Here is a 23,255-nt window from a genome sequence, read left to right as displayed (position 1 = left end):
AACTCACTCACTCACCCTGTCACTAACTCACCCACCCTGTCACTAACTCACCCACCCTGTCACTAACTCACCCACCCAGTCACTAACTCACCCAGTCACTCACCCACACAGTCACTCACTCACCCACCCAGTCACTAACTCATTCACTCACCCACCCAGTCACTAACTCACTCACCCACACACCCACCCAGTCACTAACTCACCCACCCACCCAGTCACTAACTCACTCAGCCACCCACCCAGTCACTAACTCACCCACCCAGTTACTCACTCACCCAGTCACTCACCCACCCAGTCACTCACCCACCCACCCAGTCACTAACTCACCCAGTCACTAACTCACTCACCCACCCAGTAACTAACTCACTCACCCACCCAGTCACTAACTCACTCACCCACCCAGTCACTAACTCACTCACCCACCCAGTCACTAACTCACTCACCCACCCACCCAGTCACTAACTCACTCACCCACCCACCCAGTCACTAACTCACTCACCCACCCAGTCACTAACTCATTCACCCACCCACCCAGTCACTAACTCACCCATCCACTCACTCACCCACCCAGTCACTAACTCACCCACCCACTCACTAACTCACTCACCCACCCACCCAGTCACTAACTCACTCAAGTCACTAATTCGCCCACCCAGTCACTCACCCACCCAGTCACTTACTCACCCACCCACCCAGTCACTAGCTCATTCACCCACCCAGTCACTAACTCACTCAAGTCACTAACCCACCCACTCACTAACTCACCCACCCACCCAATAACTCACCCACCCACCCAGTACTAGCTCACCCACCCACCCAGTCACTAACCCACCCACCTACTCACTAACTCACCCACCCACCCAATAACTCACCCACCCACCCAGTCACTATCTCACCCACCCACCCAGTCACTAACTCACTCAGCCACCCACCCACCCAGTCACTAACTCACCCACCCACTCACTCACCCAGTCACTCACCCACCCAATAACTCACCCACCCACCCAGTCACTAGCTCACCCACCCACCCAGTCACTAACTCACCCACCCACTCGCTAACTCACTCCCCCACCCACCCAGTCACTAACTCACTCACCCAGTCACTAACTCACCCACCCTGTCACTAACTCACCCAGTCACTCACTCACCCACCCAGTCACTAACTCACTCACCCACACACCCACCCAGTCACTAACTCATCCACCCACCTAGTCACTAACTCACTCAGCCGCCCACCCAGTCACTAACTCACCTACCCAGTTACTCACTCACCCAGTCACTCACCCACCCAGTCACTCACCCACCCACCCAGTCACTAACTCACCCAGTCACTAACTCACTCACCCACCCAGTCACTAACTCACTCACCCACCCAGTCACTAACTTACTCACCCACCCAGTCACTAACTCACTCACCCACCCAGTCACTAACTCACTCACCCACCCACCCAGTCACTAACTCACTCACCCACCCAGTCACTAACTCACTCATCCACTCACCCACCCACTCACTAACTCACCCACCCACTCACTAACTCACTCACCCACCCACCCAGTCACTAACTCACTCAAGTCACTAACGAACACCCACCCACTCAGTCACTAACTCACCCACGCAGTCACTAACTCACCCACCCACACAGTCAATAACTCACTCACCCACCCAGTCACTAACTCACTCAAGTCACTAACTCAACCCACTAACTCACCCACCTACCCAATAACTCACCCACCCACCCACCCAGTCAATAACTCACCCACCCACCCAGTCACTAACTCACCCACCCACCCAGTCACTAACTCACCCACCCAGTCACTAACTCACCCACCCACTCACTAACTCACTCACCCAGTCACTAACTCACCCACCCAGTCACTAACTCACCCACCCAGTCACTAACTCACCCACCCAGTCACTAACTCACCCAGTCACTCACTCACCCACCCAGTCACTCACTCACCCACCCAATCACTAACTCACTCACCCACCCACCCAGTCACTAACTCACCCACCCAGCCAGTCACTAACTCACTCACCCACCCAGTCACTAACTCACTCACCCACCCAGTCACTAACTTACCCACCCAGTCAGTCACTAACTCACCCAACCAGTCACTAACTCACCCACCCAGTTACTTACTCACCCAGTCACTCACCCAGTAACTCACCCACCCAGTCACTAACTCACTCACCCACCCAGTCACTAACTCACCCAGTCACTAACTCACTCACCCAGTCACTAACTCACTCACCCACCCAGTCACTAACTCAAGGTCACTAACTCACCCATCCACTCTCTCACCCACCCAAGTCACTAACTCACTCAAGTCACTAACTCACCCACCCACCCAGTCACTAACTCACCCACCCACCCAGTCACGAACTCACCCACGCAGTCACTAACTCACTCACCCACCCACCAACCCAGTCACTAACTCACTTACCCACCCACACAGTCAATAACTCACTCACCCACCCAGTCACTAACTCACTCAAGTCACTAACTCACCCACCCACCCACTCACTAACTCACACACCTACCCAATAACTCACCCACCCACCCAGTCACTAACTCACCCACCCACCCAGTCACTAACTCACACACCCAGTCACTAACTCACCCACCCAATCACTAACTCAATCACCCACCAAGTCACTAACTCAATCACCCACCCAGTCACTAACTCACCCACCCAGTCACTAACTCACCCACCCCGTCACTAACTCACCCACCCAGTCACTCACTCACCCACCCAGTCACTCACTCACCCACCCAGTCACTCACTCACCCACCCAGTCACTCACTCACCCACCCAGTCACTAACTCACCCACCCAGTCACTAACTCACTCACCCACCCACCCAGTCACTAACTCACCCATCCACTCACTCACCCACCCAGTCACTAACTCACTCACACACCCACTCACTAACTCACCCACCCACCCAGTCACTAACTCACTCAAGTCACTAACTCGAAGTCACTAATTCACCCACCCACCCACTCACTAACTCACCCATGCAGTCACTAACTCACCCACCCACCCAGTCACTAACTCACCCACCCACTCACTAACTTAATCACTCACCCAGTCACTAACTCACTCACCCAGTCACTAACTCACTCACCCAGTCACTAACTCACTCACCCAGTCACTAACTCACCCACCCAGTCACTAACTCACCCACCCAGTCACTAACTCACCCAGTCACTCACTCACCCACCCAGTCACTCACTCACCCACCCACCCAATCACTAACTCACTCACCCACCCACCCAGTCACTAACTCACCCACCCACCCAGTCACTAACTCACTCACCCACCCAGTCACTAACTTACCCACCCAGTCAGTCACTAACTCACCCACCCAACCAGTCACTAACTCACCCACCCAGTTACTTACTCACCCAGTCACTCACCCAGTAACTCACCCACCCAGTCACTAACTCACTCACCCACCCATCCAGTCACTAACTCATCCAGTCACTAACTCACCCACCCAGTCACTAACTCACCCACCCACCCAGTCACTAACTCACCCACCCAGTCACTAACTCACCCACCCACCCAGTCACTAACTCACCCACGCAGTCACTAGCTCACTCACCCACCCACCCACCCAGTCACTAACTCACTTACCCACCCACACAGTCAATAACTCACTCTCACCACCAGTCACTAACTCACTCAAGTCACTAACTCACCCACCCACCCACCCACTCACTAACTCACCCACCTACCCAATAACTCACCCACCCACCCAGTCACTAACTCACCCAGTCACTAACTCACTCACCCACTCACTAACTCACTCACCCACCCAGTCACTAACTCAAGGTCACTAACTCACCCATCCACTCACTCACCCACCCAAGTCACTAACTCACTCAAGTCACTAACCCACCCACCCAGTCACTAACTCACCCACCCAGTCACTAACTCACCCACCCACCCAGTCACTAACTCACCCACCCACCCAGTCATGAACTCACAGACGCAGTCACTAACTCACTCACTCACCCACACACCAACCCAGTCACTAACTCACTTACCTACCCACACAGTCAATAACTCACTCACCCACCCAGTCACTAACTCACTCAAGTCACTAACTTACCCACCCACCCACTTACTAACTCACCCACCTACCCAATAACTCACCCACCCACCCAGTCACTAACTCACCCACCCACCCAGTCACTAACTCACCCACCCAGTCACTAACTCACCCACCCAATCACTAACTCAATCACCCACCCAGTCACTAACTCAATCACCCACCCAGTCACTAACTCACCCACCCAGTCACTAACTCACCCACCCAGTCACTAACTCACCCACCCAGTCACTAACTCACCCAGTCACTCACTCACCCATCCAGTCACTAACTCTCTCACCCACCCAGTCACTAACTCACCCATCCACTCACTTACCCACCCAGTCACTAACTCACCCACCCACTCACTAACTCACCCACCCACCCAGTCACTAACTCACTCAAGTCACTAACTCGAAGTCTCTAACTCACCCACCCACCCAGTCACTAACTCACCCATGCAGTCACTAACTCACTCACCCACCCACCCAGTCACTAACTCACCCACCCACTCACTAACTCAATCACTCACCCAGTCACTAACTCACCCACCCAGTCACTAACTCACCCACCCAGTCACTAACTCACCCACCCAGTCACTAACTCACCCACCCAGTCACTAACTCACCCAGTCACTCACTCACCCACCCAGTCACTCACTCACCCACCCACCCAATCACTAACTCACCCACCCACCCACCCAGTCACTAACTCTCCCACCCACCCAGTCACTAACTCTCCCACCCACCCAGTCACTAACTCACTCACCCACCCAGTCACTAACTCACTCACCCACCCAGTCACTAACTTACCCACCCAGTCAGTCACTAACTCACCCACCCAACCAGTCACTAACTCACCCACCCAGTTACTTACTCACCCAGTCACTCACCCAGTAACTCACCCACCCAGTCACTAACTCACTCACCCACCCAGTCACTAACTCACCCAGTCACTAACTCACTCACCCAGTCACTAACTCAAGGTCACTAACTCACCCATCCACTCACTCACTCACCCACCCACCCAGTCACTAACTCACTCAAGTCACTAACTCACCCACCCACCCAGTCACTAACTCACCCACCCACCCAGTCACTAACTCACCCACCCACCCAGTCACTAACTCACCCACTCACCCAGTCACTAACTCACCCACGCAGTCACTAACTCACTCACTCAAAGTCACTAACTCACTTACCCACCCACACAGTCAATAACTCACTCACCCACCCAGTCACTAACTCACTCAAGTCACTAACTCACCCACCCACCCACTCACTCACCCACCTACCCAATAACTCACCCACCCACCCAGTCACTAACTCACCCACCCACCCAGTCACTAACTCACCCACCCAGTCACTAACTCACCCACCCAATCAGTAACTCAATCACCCACCCAGTCACTAACTAAATCACCCACCCAGTCACTAACTCACTCACCCAGTCACTAACTCACCCAGTCACTAACTCACCCACCCAGTCACTAACTCACCCAGTCACTCACTCACCCACCCAGTCACTCACTCACCCACCCAGTCACTAACTCACTCACCCACCCAGTCACTAACTCACCCATCCACTCACTCACCCACCCAGTCACTAACTCACTCACCCACCCACTCACTAACTCACCCACCCACCCAGTCACTAACTCACTCAAGTCACTAACTCGCCCACGCACCCATCCAGTCACTAACTCACCCACCCACCCAGTCACTAACTCACCCATGCAGTCATTAACTCACTTACCCACCCACACAGTCAATAACTCACTCACCCACCCAGTCACTAACTCACTCAAGTCACTAACTCACCCACCCACCCAGTCACTAACTCACCCACCCAGTCACTAACTCACCCACCCACCCAGTCACTAACTCAACGACCCACCCAGTCATGAACTCACCCATGCAGTCACTAACTCACTCACTCACCCACACACCAACCCAGTCACTAACTCACTTACCCACCCACACAGTCAATAACTCACTCACCCACCCAGTCACTAACTCACTTACCCACCCACACAGTCAATAACTCACTCACCCACCCAGTCACTAACTCACTCAAGTCACTAACTCACCCACCCACTTACTAACTCACCCACCTACCCAATAACTCACCCACCCACCCAGTCACTAACTCACCCACCCACCCAGTCACTAACTCACCCACCCAGTCACTAACTCACCCACCCAATCACTAACTCAATCACCCACCCTGTCACTAACTCAATCACCCACCCAGTCACTAACTCACTCACCCAGTCACTAACTCACCCACCCAGTCACTAACTCACCCACCCAGTCACTAACTCACCCAGTCACTCACTCACCCACCCAGTCACTAACTCTCTCACCCACCCAGTCACTAACTCACCCATCCACTCACTTACCCACCCAGTCACTAACTCACCCACCCAATCACTAACTCACCCACCCACCCAGTCACTAACTCACTCAAGTCACTAACTCGAAGTCACTAACTCACCCACCCACCCAGTCACTAACTCACCCATGCAGTCACTAACTCACTCACCCACCCACCCAGTCACTAACTCACCCACCCACTCACTAACTCAATCACTCACCCAGTCACTAACTCACTCACCCAGTCACTAACTCACCCACCCAGTCACTAACTCACCACCCAGTCACTAACTCACCCAGTCACTCACTCACCCACCCAGTCACTCACTCACCCACCCACCCAATCACTAACTCACCCACCCACCCAGTCACTAACTCTCCCACCCACCCAGTCACTAACTCACTCACCCACCCAGTCACTAACTCACTCACCCACCCAGTCACTAATTTACCCACCCAGTCAGTCACTAACTCACCCACCCAACCAGTCACTAGCTCACCCACCCAGTTACTTACTCACCCAGTTACTCACCCAGTAACTCACCCACCCAGTCACTAACTCACTCACCCACCCAGTCACTAACTCACCCAGTCACTAACTCACTCACCCAGTCACTAACTCACTCACCCACCCAGTCACTAACTCAAGGTCACTAACTCACCCATCCACTCACTCACTCACCCACCCAACCCACCCACCCAGTCACTAACTCACTCAAGTCACTAACTCACCCACCCACCAAGTCACTAACTCACCCACCCACCCTGTCACTAACTCACCCACCCACCCAGTCACTAACTCACCCACCCACCCAGTCACTAACTCACCCACGCAGTCACTAACTCACTCACTCACCCACCCACCCAGTCACTAACTCACTTACCCACCCACACAGTCAATAACTCACTCACCCACCCAGTCACTAACTCACTCAAGTCACTAACTCACCCACCCAATCAGTAACTCAATCACCCACCCAGTCACTAACTCAATCACCCACCCAGTCACTAACTCAATCACCCACCCAGTCACTAACTCACTCACCCAGTCACTAACTCACCCAGTCACTAACTCACCCACCCAGTCACTAACTCACCCAGTCACTCACTCACCCAGTCACTCACCCACCCAGTCACTAACTCACTCACCCACCCAGTCACTAACTCACCCATCCACTCACTCACCCACCCAGTCACTAACTCACTCACCCACCCACTCACTAACTCACCCACCCACCCAGTCACTAACTCACTCAAGTCACTAACTCGCCCACTCACCCACCCAGTCACTAACTCACCCACCCAGTCACTAACTCACCCATGCAGTCATTAACTCACTCACCCACCCACACAGTCAATAACTCACTCACCCACCCAGTCACTAACTCACTCAAGTCACTAACTCACCCACCCACTCACTAACTCACCCACCTACCCAATAACTCACCCACCCACCCAGTCACTAACTCACCCACCCACCCAGTCACTAATGCACCCACCCAGTCACTAACTCACCCACCCACTCACTAACTCAATCACCCACCCAGTCACTAACTCACCCACCCAGTCACTAACTCACCCACCCAGTCACTAACTCACCCACCCAGTCACTAACTCACACACCCAGTCACTAACTCACCCAGTCACTCACCCACCCAGTCACTCACTCACCCACCCACCCAATCACTAACTCACCCAGTCACTAACTCACTCACCCACCCAGTCACTAACTCAAGTGTCACTAACTCACCCATCCACTCACTCACCCAGTCACTAACTCACACACCCACCCACCCAGTCACTAACTCACCCACCCAGTCACTCACTCAAGGTCACTCACCCACCCAGTCACTAACTCACACAAGTCACTAACTCAATCACTCACCCAGTCACTAACTCACTCACCCAGTCACTAACTCACCCACCCAGTCACTAACTCACCCACCCAGTCACTAACTCACCCAGTCACTCACTCACCCACCCAGTCACTAACTCACTCACCCACCCAGTCACTAACTCACTCACCCACCCAGTCACTAACTCACCCATCCACTCACTCACCCACCCAGTCACTCACTCACCCACCCAGTCACTAACTCACTCAAGTCACTAACTCGCCCATGGTCACTAACTCACCCACCCAGTCACTAACTCACCCACCCACCCAGTCACTAACTTACCCATGCAGTCACTAACTCACTTACCCACCCACACAGTCAATAACTCACTCACCCACCCAGTCACTAACTCACCCACCCACCCACTCACTAACTCACCCACCTACCCAATAACTCACCCACCCACCCAGTCACTAACTCACCCACCCACCCAGTCACTAACTCAATCACCCACCCAGTCACTAAATCACCCAGTCACTAACTCACTCACCCACCCAGTCACTAACTCAACCACCCACCCAGTCACTAACTCACCCATCCACTCACTCAAAGTCACTAACTCACCCACCCAGTCACTAACTCACCCACCCAGTCACTAACTCAAGTGTCACTAACTCACCCACGCAGTCACTAACTCACTCACCCAGCCAGTCACTAACTCACTTACCCACCCACACAGTCAATAACTCACTCACCCACCCAGTCACTAACTCACTCAAGTCACTAACTCACCCACCCACTCACTAACTCACCCACCTACCCAATAACTCACCCACCCACCCAGTCACTAACTCACCCACCCACCCAGTCACTAACTCACCCACCCACCCAGTCACTCACTCACCCACCCAATCACTAACTCACTCACCCACCCAGTCACTAACTCACTCACCCACCCAGTCACTAACGTACCCACCCAGTCAGTCACTAACTCACTCACCCACCCACCCAGTCACTAACTCACCCACCCAGTTACTAACTCACCCAGTCACTCACCCACCCAGTCACTCACCCACTCACCCACCCAGTCACTAAATCACCCAGTCACTAACTCACTCACCCAGTCACTAACTCACTCACCCACCCAGTCACTAACTCAACCACCCACCCAGTCACTAACTCACCCATCCACTCACTCAAAGTCACTAACTCACCCACCCAGTCACTAACTCACCCACCCAGTCACTAACTCAAGTGTCACTAACTCACCCACGCAGTCACTAACTCACTCACCCACCCAGTCACTAACTCACTTACCCACCCACACAGTCAATAACTCACTCACCCACCCACTCACTAACTCACCCACCTACCCAATAACTCACCCACCCACCCAGTCACTAACTCACCCACCCACCCAGTCACTAACTCACCCACCCACCCAGTCACTCACTCACCCACCCAATCACTAACTCACTCACCCACCCAGTCACTAACTCACTCACCCACCCAGTCACTAACGTACCCACCCAGTCAGTCACTAACTCACTCACCCACCCACCCAGTCACTAACTCACCCACCCAGTTACTAACTCACCCAGTCACTCACCCACCCAGTCACTCACCCACTCACCCACCCAGTCACTAACTCACCCAGTCACTAACTCACTCACCCAGTCACTAACTCACTCACCCACCCAGTCACTAACTCAAGTGTCACTAACTCACCCATCCACTCACTCACCCACCCACCCAGTCACTAACTCACTCACCCACCCAGTCACTAACTCACACACCCACCCACCCAGTCACTAACTAACTCACCCACCCAGTCACTAACTCACTTACCCACCCACCCAGTCACTAACTCACTCACACACCCAGTCACTAAATCATTAAAACTCACTAACTCACCCACCCACCCAATAACTCACCCACCCACCCAATAACTCACCCACCCACCCAGTCACTAACTCACCCACCCACCGTCACTAACTCACCCACCCACTCACTAACTCACTCACCCACTCACTAACTCACTCACCCAGGCACTAATGCACCCACCCTGTCACTAACTCACCCACCCAGTCACTAACTCACCCAGTCACTCACTCACCCAGTCACTCACTCACCCACCCAGTTACTAACTCACTCACCCGCCCACCCACCCAGTAACTAACTCACTCACCCACCCAATCACTAACTCACTCACCCACCCAGTCACTAACTCACCCATCCACTCACTCACCCAGTCACTAACCCAGTCACTCACCCACCCAGTCACTCACCCACCCAGACACTAACTCACCCACCCACTCACTAACTCACTCACCCACCCAGTCACTAACTCACTCACCCAGTCACTAACGCACCCACCCTGTCACTAACTCACCCACCCAGTCACTCACTCACCCACCCAGTCACTAACTCACTCACCCAAGTGTCACTAACTCACCCACCCACCCAGTCACTAACTCACCCACCCACCCAGTCACTAACTCACTCTCCCACCCAGTCACTAACTCACTCTCCCACCCAGTCACTAACTTACCCACCCAGCCAGTCACTAACTCACCCACCCACCCAGTCACTAACTCACCCACCCAGTTACTCACTCACCCAGTCACTCATCCAGTCATTCACCCACCCAGTCACTCACCCACCCACCCAGTCACTAACTCACTCACCCAGTCTCTAACTCACTCAAGTCACTAACTCACTCACCCACCCAGTCACTAACTCACTCACCCACCCAGTCACTAACTCACTCACCCAGTCACTAACTCACCCATCCACTCACTCACCCAGTCACTCACCCAGTCACTCACCCACCCAGTCACTCACCCACCCAGTCACTAACTCACTCACCCACCCAGTCACTAACTCACCCAGTCATTACCTCACTCACCCAGTCACTAACTCACTCACCCACCCAGTCACTCACTCACCCACCCACCCAGTCACTAACTCACTTACCCACCCACCCAGGCACTAACTCACTCACCCACCCAGTCACTAACTCACTCAAGTCACTAACCCACCCACTCACTAACTCACCCACCCAATAACTCACCCACCCAGTCACTAACTCACCCACCCACCCAGTCACTAACTCACCCACCCACTCACTATGTCACTCACCCACCAACGTCACTAACTCACCCACCCAGTCACTAACTCACCCACCCTGTCACTAACTCACCCACCCAGTCACTAACTCACCCACTCACTCACTCACCCACCCAGTCACTAACTCACCCACCCAGTCACTAACTCACCCACCCACCCTGTCACTAACTCACTAACCCACCCAGTCACTAACTTACCCAGCCAGTCACTAACTCACCCACCCAGTTACTCACTCACCCAATCACTCACCCACCCAGTCACTCACCCACCCACCCAGTCACTAACTCACTCACCCAGTCACTAACTCACTCACCCAGTCACTAACTCACTCAAGTCACTAACTCACCCACCCAGTCACTAACTCACCCACCCAGTCACTAACTCACCCAGTCACTCACTCACCCACCCAGTCACTCACTTACCCACCCAATCACTAACTCACTCACCCACCCACCCAGTCACTAACTCACCCACCCACCCAGTCACTAACTCACTCACCCACCCAGACACTAACTCACTCACCCACCCAGTCACTAACTTACCCACCCAGTCAGTCACTAACTCACTCACCCACCCACCCAGTCACTAACTCACCCACCCAGTCACTCACCCACCCAGTCACTCACCCACCCAGTCACTCACCCACCCAGTCACTCACCCACCCAGTCACTCACCCACCCAGTCACTCACCCACCCAGTCACTCACCCACCCAGTCACTCACCCACCCAGTCAATAACTCACTCACCCACCCAGTCACTAACTCACTCACCCACCCAGTCACTAACTCACTCACCCACCCAGTCACTAACTCACACACCCACCCACCCAGTCACTAACTCACTCACCCACCCACCCAGTCACTAACTCACCCACCCACCCAGTCACTAACTCACCCACCCACCCAGTCACTAACTCACTCAAGTCACTAACTCACCCACCCAGTCACTAACTCACCCAAGCAGTCACTAACTCACTCACACACCGACCCAACCAGTCACTAGCTGAGAGACCCGCTCACTAACTCACTTACCCGCCCTCACTAACTCACCTGCCCACTCGCCCGCCCACAAACTCACCCGCCCACTCACTAACTGACTAACTCACCTGCACAGTCACTAACTCACCCAGTCACTAACTCACCCACCCACATAGAGAGGCCAATGGAGAGCAGAGATAGGGGGTGAGTGGACAGAGAGGGGGAGCGGGACCATTCAATCCCTGGCAACGCCGGGTATATCAGCTAGTGAATATATATTTATGTCAACCAGAGAGCTACTGAGCGTGGCAATGGTATACAACAAGAGACAGGGGTGCCCAATGCTACATCCAATTGACAAAACATATATAATGATAAGTATAAAGTAAAATACTTCAATAATAATAATATTAAATACTTGGTTATTTAGTTAACCCTTTGGCCAAAGGCGTCATAAGCCTGCATACCAACGTCAAGGTATAACCAAAATAATGCAGGTCCTACACTACACTACAGAAATACACAGTAAAATACTTATATATTCTCTTGAAATATGGTCATTTAGTTTAACCCTTTGGCCAAAGCGTTGTAAGCTTGTGAGCCACGTCAAGGCAGACACCTGTTCGCAAGTCCTAACATTACCAGATAAAATACTAATATACCTCTATTAGGATTACAATTCTCATTTACCTCTATTAGGTGTCTGCATTGACGAGGCTCGCAAGCTTACAACGCTTTGGCCAAAGGGTTAAACTAAATGACCCTATTTCAAGAGAATATATAAGTATTTTACTGTGTATTTCTGTCATGTTGGATGTAGCATTGGGCTTCTCTGTCGTCTGTTGTATATATATGCCACACTCTAGCACTCCATTTTGACACACATACATATATATATATTGTGTGGGGGCTCAGGGGTTCCCAAAAAGAGCTTGCTGGGGTTCTGTGTTTTGTTAACCCATTCTCAGCTGTTCCAGCTGGTGGAGGTTAGTGGCTCCTCCTTCCCGGGTTTTAAGCCCGCCCCTCCCCACTTCCCTAGTTTGCAAGTGCCTCATTCTGCTGGATATAGACCCACTGTGGTCTCTCCATTTTGACACACATACATATATATATTGTGTGGGGGCTCAGGGGTTCCCAAAAAGAGCTTACTGGGGTTCTGTGTTTTGTTAACCTACACTACATTGTGAACCCTTCCTTTACCTCTGTGAGAGGGGAAGAACCATTATGGGTCTTGTTACTGCAGCAAGGGAAATGACCTCCCAAGTTATAAAGGTGAAGGAGGAGTGAGCTCTGGGGGGAGGCGCCACAGCCTCCAATTGACTGCTAGCAGTCAGACATAGATTAACACAGATTCCCAGCAAGCTCAAACTCCCACACCCACCATATAATGAATATATATTGGTATACAGGGCCTGGACATCCAACACAGCCAGCCTATATCCTCATGCCACTGAAAGTCACTAAAGAATTGTAGAACTATAGCTGTGTCTTTTACTATACAATGTTTTACTTTTTGATCGCACTATGGTCGACTCTCTTGTTCCATTCTTACATTAAGGTGATCCATCTATGGAGGTGTTCGGCACGGCGCCATAAAGATACCTTTATACACACTATATATGAGTGGGAAATTTGTGGGTACACAATTCATCAGACTGAAGAAAAGAAACATTTTATTTAAAATCACAGACATATTGCACCATATTCTATGTGTTTTGTCTTTTCATGCATCTGCGCTCCCCAAAATATCTGGACCTGTTGAAGACATGCAGGGTACTGTATCTGCAGAAGTTTGACAAGAAAGTTGCATTTGATGTTTTTTCACAGTCCCTGCACAGCACGAATATTGTCAGTTTGATACATACGACTCAAATAAATGGTACAATTGGCTTATATTCACCACAAAAAGAAATATTATTTATTTCGTAATTAAAACGGAACTGTCTTCCTGAGACTTTCCATTTACATCCAGGCCGGTGTGATCTCGCCTGCGGACTTCTGAAAAACAAAAGCGATCGTTGGAAAGAAAATCTGAATGTGCGTCACAGCCCCCAAATGTAACATTGTGTCAGGTCGGAATGTTCTGTGGCCTGTCCATACATTCTCTGTGTGCTCACACATTGTGTCCATTTAGGCTGTTTGTTAATACGTATTGAAACATTAAGCACACACTTGAACTGAGAAGACAAAGCTTCTCTTTTCTTTAGTAAGGCATAAGGTTAAAATAAACACATAATAAAGGGGGGGAAATTAAATGAATAAAAAAAAAACGGCAGCTTGAATGGCTGCTTTAAGAAACTAAAAATATAAATGATCTATTTATAAATCTCAGTATTTTGAGGGGTTCCTTAGAATTCCCTGGGAACACCAGGTACTTACACCTAGTATAAAATAAATTACAACCAGTGTTTGTTTGAATATAGGATTTTATTAATACGCAGACGGGCTGGGCCTCTTTCATATCCTCAGATTTTTTTTGTTTTTTTTAATCTCTTTTGAAATCGCACATTGAGCATCTAAAGGTCACTTACAGCTCTAAATAAGTATTTCTGGGAGAAGAAAGAACACACATGCATGTATCTTCAGTCCACAAGGGAATAAAGAAATATAATCAGAAATCTTCTGAGTGTGATGGTGCAGTATACCGGCAGATTTCTGCAGGGAAGTAATGGGGCTTGTTAAAACATTATATTTCTACATTAATTGTGGGGGACGGACTTGTGTTTTGACAAACAGAACAGGATACTACACTGAATTATATATACAAGCTAATAATCGGAGGTCTGGTGAAAATGCAACAGGCAAAAGCCAAGACATGGGGAAGAATCCTGTGGAAAATGTCAGCCTGGGGAAGATCCCGCCTGTGATTTCAATCTTCAATTATCCAGCAAATGTGCAATTTTAATTCTCACCTCAATAGGCTTCTGTCATGCACTGACCTGTGGGAAGGAAATACATGGATATTTTAAAGAAGTTGTGTGCACACACATATTACTTTGTAACCTACATTATTTGGGTTGCCAGGTGTCCAGTATTGAACTGGACTGCCCTGTATTTGGACACTCTGTCCAGTAAAAAAACTAGAGGTTATACTGGACATGTACTGTATGTGTATACCGGTATTACCTCTCTGGGCATAGTGACCTGACCAGCTTTGGGAGGCAGCAGGATTTCCCTGAGCAGGGAGAGAGCAGGGCTATTGCTTGGGGGGCTGGGCAGCTTCCTCCATCCTGATTGGCTGTTGCTGGGTAATGCAGCCAATCAAGAGGAGGTGTCAGGAGCCTGGGGTTAGGGCCAGGGAGAGGAGGAAAAAGCATGGAACAGAGAGCGGAGAGGTGTATCTGTGTGTCTCGAGCGTTTGTGTGTGTCACGAGTGCATCGCACCGTTCACCATCGTGTTCAGTATTTTTGGAAAAGCCACCTGGCAACCTTATACATGCAGTTGTTTTTATTTTGTGCTGTTTGTTTTGTTTTCATGTAATTGTGTTGTGTGTTACAGTGACCCGGCATTCGTGCTGTATTTTTGTAGTGTTGGGTTTACCAGTTTTGTTGTTGGGTTCGCTATGCATGAAATGTGCTTTGGTGTTTCTGCATCTGTTGAATTCAGTTATTCATCACATTGTGTTTGTATTAAGACTTGTGTGTTTCAGGTTGGTTGCACATTACTTTTGTTTTTTTATGGGTTAGTCTTTGTATTTGGTAGGCTAGGGGTGCGCAAACTTTTTCTTCTCTGCCCCCCTGTCTGCTCTCCCCCCCTTCTTGCGCCCCTGTCACGATGGACGAACTTATTAACAAATTTATATTTCTGTGGATCCCAATTGAGCAGAACAAGTTGAGCTTCCCCGCCATTTAATTGAAATGCTTTGGGGCAGAGAGGGGGGCTTCTGTAAGTGCTGCGCTCCCCTCGGCCCAGTGTTGGGCATTGACCCTGGGATGTGTTGGACGTTGGGTTGTCAGACGCTTGTTGCATGAGACTTTTTACATTTTAGGCATTTTATTAGTTGGCATATTTCATTCGTGTTTAGCTCTATACCGGGTCCCGGCTGTATTATATTTATATATACACATATACACCCTCTTGATTCAGTTGCTGGTGAATCAAACACATTATTTATTGTCATGTTTCAAAAAGGCATAAGTTTGACTGTGCTGTGGGGTAAACATTTTATTTACTACACTCTAAATCAGGAATGGCAAACTCTAGTCCTCATGGTAAGGTTTTCAGGATCTCTCTGCATCAGCACAGGTGGCTCAATCAGTGGCTTGAGCCACCTGTGCTGAAGCAGGGATACCCTGAAAATCTGACCTGTTGGTGTCCCTTGAGGACTGGCGTTGACCACTCCTGATCTTAATGTGTGGCTTTGCTGTTCTTGATACAAAGTAAATACAATGGCTAATACATGTATATTTCCACCTGTGTTTAGCATTGTACCATGTGGAATACCTTGTTGTTTTCTTACCAGTGTTGGGCAGAATGAGAAAATTGTCCCCGGCAATCCCATGCTTCAGACAGAAATGATGGAATCTGGTTAGCACTTCTCTCCTCAGTTCCTTACTTCGGCCTGAAACCAGAAAGTAAAACTGCTCCCAGAATGTTCCTGCCCATCATATCCTGCCTGAGGAATCTTCAACAACCCGCAGTCCTATTAATGTGCCAGTAATGCCTCAGATTATCCCTCTACCTTCACCTGATACACACAGGTTTTTTCAATCTCCCCCAGTATACCACTAAGATATTCAATGACCCCCTCATATTTCTTATTCATACTCCCATAATGTTTTATTCCGTTCCACATATCCACCCGGTGTATTGCTTCCTTCCTGCTCGGATTCTTGTTTTAGCATCCACTCCCCATTGCATCCCAATATATTCACATCTGCCGCTGTTAAGTCCGATCCATTCCTTCTCTGCTCCTTTGTATTCTCAGGGTAGGTATCTCTCCGTTTCCCGCTTTGCTTCTCTAGGTCTTTTCTAGTAACCCTATTTTGTGGACTATGGTCCTATCCATTGCTACCCCTTTTTATTCTATACCTTGGGTGTGGCTTTCCACCCCAGTCATACCTTTTCTGGCTTCTTACTGCCCATAGATAATGGATCTTCTCACCCAACCCCAGTAGAGCGTCCACTTACCAAGCAGAGTAAATGTGGTGTAGATGTCCGGGCCCTCGGTATTGCGCATGGACATCATGGCATACTCCTCGTAATTGGTCTCGATAAAGCGCACGTCATAATCCTGACCCGAGCCTTTTAGAGAAGAACACACCAAAAAGTGATTGCCCTATCTACCAAAAGTACCTCTGAGCAGGGGAAAGGGGTCTTACTATTTTACTAAACAACAATTTGCTATGTATTAACAATATGGTTTTTAAATTGTAATGTCATCTGTCATTAGTTCACTCATTTAATATTAGCCTCAAATCTAATAATCATATGATCATTTGATAAATGTCAGGTAAAGTAGGTGCCTGCTCTAATGTACAGTAACTACCCTCCATGCTGCTCCTGGATAGGACTAGTACAGGGGGCTGAAACCTTTCAAGGAAGAAACACATGAATGAATATTACACCCCCCACACACGCATACATATACTGTACACACACTAATAGGTTTATACTGTATAAGCATTAACATACAACAAACTTACTTTAATCAGAATTGGGGAAAGGAAAAATATGTGGGGGAATAAAATGAATCTCGCAATAATAAGTCCCTTTATTTTGTTTTTTAAATTGTTTTTCTGTGCACAACAGTTTGTCATTTACACATACATATATACATACATACATACATAGATACATACACTACCTCCCCCCCCCCCAAATACACACACACCACCCTCCCAAACACACACACACACTACCCTCCCAAACACACACACACACACACACTACCCCCCAAATACACACACAATCCCACAAACTCACACACTGCCCCTCCCAAACACACACATAGTCACTACACCCCAAAGACACATGTATACTACCCCCCAAACACACACACACACAACCCTTCCCAACACACATTACCCCACACCCAAACACACACACACACACACACACACACACACACACTACCCCCACAAATACACACACTACCCCCCAAACACACACTACTCCCCAAACACACACACTACTCCAAAACACACACTACTCCCAAACACACTCTCCTCCCCTCCTAACACACACACTCTTCCCCCTCCAAACACACACTCTCCCCCCTTAAAACACACTCTCCCCCCTTCAAACACACACACTCCCCCCAAAACACACACACATAATACCCCCCAAAATACACACTACCCCCCACCAAATACACACACTACCTCCAATACACACACCACCCCTCAATACATACACTACCCCTCAATACACACACTGCCCCACCCAAACACACACACAATACCCCCCCAAATAGACACACACTACCCTCCCTCCAAATACACACACACTACCCCCCACCAAATACACACACTAACCCCCCAAATACACACACTACCACCCACCAAATAAACCCACACACGCCCCCAAATACACACACACTACCCCTCCAAATACACACACACTACCTCCCTAAATACATACTGCTGCGGCACAGTTTATTCGAGCATTTGCCCGTTCTGTGCCGCAGCAGTAGCCTGGCGCGCGCCCGAGTGTGACGGGCGCGCGCCGAAGCAGCGGAAGAGCGCCCTCCGATCGGGGCGCTCTCCCTACCGCTGCCGGGTCCGCCGGGTCCCCCGGAACCCCCTGCCGCTGTCCCGCGATCGCGGGACACCAGGGCTCCCTCGGGGAGCCCCTGGACACGCGTGCAGGGGGCGCACGCTCCCGATGACGCGTGACCGCGCGTCTATGACGCGCGGCACGCCGAGGGGCGGCCACTAGCAAGCCGGGAGATTTCCCGGCTTGCGGTACCGACCACACTTCAATAAAGTGTGTCGGTAGTGTATATATACACACTTATTTTGGGCCCGCCTCTCTCCCTCACTGTACTGCTGGTGGCAGTGGGTGGGAAAGCAGCAGGAGCTGGTCGGACCTCTTGTTGCCGCACGGCTTCTCCCTAGGTGCTGGCCCGCCTCCTACACTGTCCCATGCCGGGCCGCTTTGTGATGGCAGCCCTTCCCGCACACACCGGCATGAGCGGCCCGGTTTGGGACAGTGCAGGAGAGAGGCAGCAGCTTGGGAGAGGCCCGGCGGCAACAAGAGGCCCGCCAGTGCTGTCCGGGCCCCGGCAGCACAGTGAGGAAGAGGCAGCAGCTGGGGAGCGGTAACCTGCGGAAAGAGCAGGTTGCTGACCCCTGGACTAGGGCATAAGTGAAACAAATGACTTTGATATATTAATAGGCACTTATACGTATTCACTCACATTTTAAAGCCAACCCTCTCACTCTCACACCTTGTAAGGCTTCACTTATAGTGCCGGCGATGCGACGTCGCTCCAAAACAAATGCATTGTTGCTGTTGCAAACGCTTATAGTAAGTGCGACGGCGACGGAGCGACGTCGTGACCAGAGATTTGGAAGCCGGGGAAATGTGATTTTTTTAGAGACTGTCGCCACATGTGACATTCTCTGAACCAATCAATGGCCAGGTCACTAGCGACGTCGCTGGAATGCGAATTACAACTTTCGCTAGCGGCGACGGGTGACGTCATCGGTCACGTCGCCGTCAGTATAAGCGCGGCCTAACGGGTGAGGGAAAAACACCTCTTTCAGGCTCTGCAATAAAGCACTATACTGTCCATTTAGTTTGGAAACCATTTGGATCTTCAGACTCCCGCAAAGCCCTATCAGCACTTTTCCCGCCACAAGCCCGAGTTTGGCAGTGTAATAATTAAGTAATAATCCCCTTAGAACAGGGCATTATTGGCCAGTAATGCCCTGTTCTGAGGGGATTATTACTATTATAGGCTAAATGTAGACTTTTTTCATAAATAATAGACACCTTTGTATAGTTAAATAGATTTTATTATTAAAATAAAATGGTAAATACATGAAACCACCTCTATATACTCTTACACTGCAGATATCTATATCCACACACTGCCGCCCCTCTGTGTACACACACACATACACACACACACATACCGCATCTCAACACACACAAACTGCTGCTACACACACTCCACAACACACACACACACACACACGAGCTCTAGACACACAACATAGCACCTCCTCTATACTCATAACACGGCACATACACACACACACACACACACACACACACACACACACACACACACACACACACACACACACACACACACACACACAACACAGCAGCTCTACACACACAACACAGAAGCTCTACACACACACACAACACAGCAGCTCTACACATACACACACACACACACTCACACACACACACACACACACACACACACACACACACACACACACACACACACACACTAAAGCAGCTCTACACACACAAACTCTGCTGCTACACACACACACGCTACACCCATAAACATGGCTGCTGACACACACACACACACACACACACACACACACACACACACACACACACACACACACACACACACACACACACACACACACAGCTGCTACACATACAACACACACACACACACACACACACACACACACACACACACACACACACACTGCAGCCATAATAAAAAATGCAGCCACTTACTAAACTTTGCACTCACCCCCCTATCTCTACACACAACACAGCACAACACAGTACCTCTACACACACCCCACACTGCACCTCTATACACAACACTGCACCTCTACATACAACATACACACACACACACACACACACACACACACACACACACACTGCTGCTACACACACATGCTACACCCATAAACACTGCTGCTGACACTGACACACACACACACACTGGAGCTCTATACACACACACACACACAGCACCTCTACACAGATATACAACAGCACAGCACACACACACTGCTAATGACACACACACACACACAAACTGCAGCCACAAAGAAACTGCAGACACCCACTTATTTGCTTTGCAGACACTCCCTCCCTCCTCCCCCCTCCCCCCCCCCAATTCAGCTGAATCTGCTCAGAAAATCTCAGTCAGCTCCAGAGGGGGAGGAGTCAACCCGTGGCTCATACGTCCTGACCAATCCCCTGTCCTGTCTCAGAGCTATTCTGAAAGCTGATTGGCTGGAAATAAATACATTGAAAACGACACATTCTGCTGCTTAAATTCCGGGCATTACTGATTGGTTAAAGTTCCGGGCATTATGCAATCAGAGAGCAGGGTTTTCAATAATGCCCTGAATTTTACTGCTTTAGCCTATAATACATATTAGAGTTTTAGCAACTGTTTAAAATACGGCCTTCAGATTGGTAACTAAGGCTATGTCCGCGATAAGAGGGAAAGCTGAAAGATGTATAGGAGAAAGGGGTTATCATTACAATATTTAGACCAGTTCTCACCTAGCAATTTTTCCTAAGCAATAAGGGGAATCAAAGTTGGAGTTAACCATGTGTGTGGTTTGTTCAGGATAAATATTTAAAAAAATAAATGTGTTTTTCTAATTAGCAGTTCTAATTTAAAGAGGATCCTTACTAAGGGGATGCTCAGGATGGGGCAGAACTGACAAGAAGGTACCAAAGTCACCCCCACCCACATTTCCCGACCCTACACACCACAACCTTCACCTAAAAGGTAGGGTCAAAAGCCCAGAATGTATATAGGCTTCATCCACAAACATGTTAAAAATCCTAGGTTTCCCCCCACCCCCCATTTTTCACCTAACCCTCTCACCAACTCTTCCACCCACACCCAAACATTTCCACTAGCACCGTGCCAGACCACATGGGGCTAGCGCTATGAGATATACATAGAGCGAGATACAAATGGCTAAAGGACTAGTGAGCTACAAATAGTCTCCCTAAATGTCAAAGGACTAAACTCTCCAGGGAAAAGAAGATGAATGTTTAGAGATTTCAAGCAGAACAAGGGGGATATCTATATTATACATGTAACCCTTTTATCATACCCCTCTAACCCCCCTAAGTGAGATGGGGGGTATGCTCCTTGCTGGTTACTTCAAGCAGTCTGGGTGCTGCAATCTGCTGGCAACAGGAGGGCTGAGGGCTCCGCGGTGGTATGGGGGAGAGCCAGGACAGGGAACAGCGGGGGACAGATTACCCTGATCTTGTTATCTCCTGATGGTGCAGTGCCTCCAGCCAGTGAGTTCTCCTGAAAATCTTCAGGGGATGGACTCCCACTGACACTCCTTCATACCAGAGACATGAATCCACACAGCAATGTCTTTTTCTGTCTTTATTCAGCAGACTCCATCACAGAGAAACACTTCTCTCATGCAGTACTCATCATAACTTACTCTCTTTGCCTAAGCTGCATGATATCCCCTCCCTTCCCACCTAGCATGGGGGAAGGGAGAGACAGTTTCTTCATAAAGACCTCTTCTCTCTAAGGCCTCAGGCATGGTCAGCGCTTAGGCGCTGACCCGTGCTCAGGCGCACTGCTGCTCGGCAGTGAGCCCCTGCAGTCGCAATGAGAGCGGCTTTAGCAGGGGCTCGCGCAAGCGTGCGGAAGCGTAGGTCTTAGAATTTTTTAGATTTTCGCGCTCATGGGAGCGCAGGGCCGGTTACGTGAACGGTTCGCCCAATGAGGACGAACCAGCTCCGTGACGTCACAGCCCCGCCCCCCCATCACGCCCGCGGATGGCGCGCGGTCTAAGGCCAGGGAAAGCACTCGCTTTCCCTCAGCCTCAGCGCGCCTCCGCCCAGCTGGATTCACCCTGGACGCAGCCTAACTCTCTCTCTTGTCTAACTGAACTAACTAATTTAGGAGGCA

At 50.2% G+C, this 23,255-nt stretch overlaps 1 protein-coding gene across 4 annotated transcripts in view; it reads right to left on the bottom strand.

Moving 5' to 3' along the window:
- LOC142472230 (lipocalin-like) overlaps window positions 1-23,255 on the bottom strand; it is a 174,600-nt gene that overhangs the window by 68,119 nt on the left and 83,226 nt on the right. For 2 of the 4 annotated variants that reach the window (XM_075579132.1, XM_075579131.1), the window contains exons 5-8: window positions 17,549-17,662; window positions 16,878-16,979; window positions 15,330-15,356; window positions 14,074-14,415 (exon numbers count right to left, since the gene is read on the bottom strand). The exons of the other annotated variants lie outside the window; for them this stretch is intronic. In XM_075579132.1, coding sequence (XP_075435247.1) covers window positions 15,331-15,356; window positions 16,878-16,979; window positions 17,549-17,662 — 242 coding nt within the window. In that variant the 3' untranslated portion in view covers window positions 14,074-14,415; window position 15,330. Of the gene's footprint in view, window positions 1-14,073; window positions 14,416-15,329; window positions 15,357-16,877; window positions 16,980-17,548; window positions 17,663-23,255 lie in introns of those variants that run through there. 4 annotated transcript variants of the gene reach the window in all.

This window comes from Ascaphus truei, chromosome 21, assembly GCF_040206685.1.
Source record: "Ascaphus truei isolate aAscTru1 chromosome 21, aAscTru1.hap1, whole genome shotgun sequence".
In the NCBI taxonomy this organism is placed as follows: domain Eukaryota; kingdom Metazoa; phylum Chordata; class Amphibia; order Anura; family Ascaphidae; genus Ascaphus; species Ascaphus truei.
This window is presented reverse-complemented; position numbering and strand designations above follow the sequence as displayed.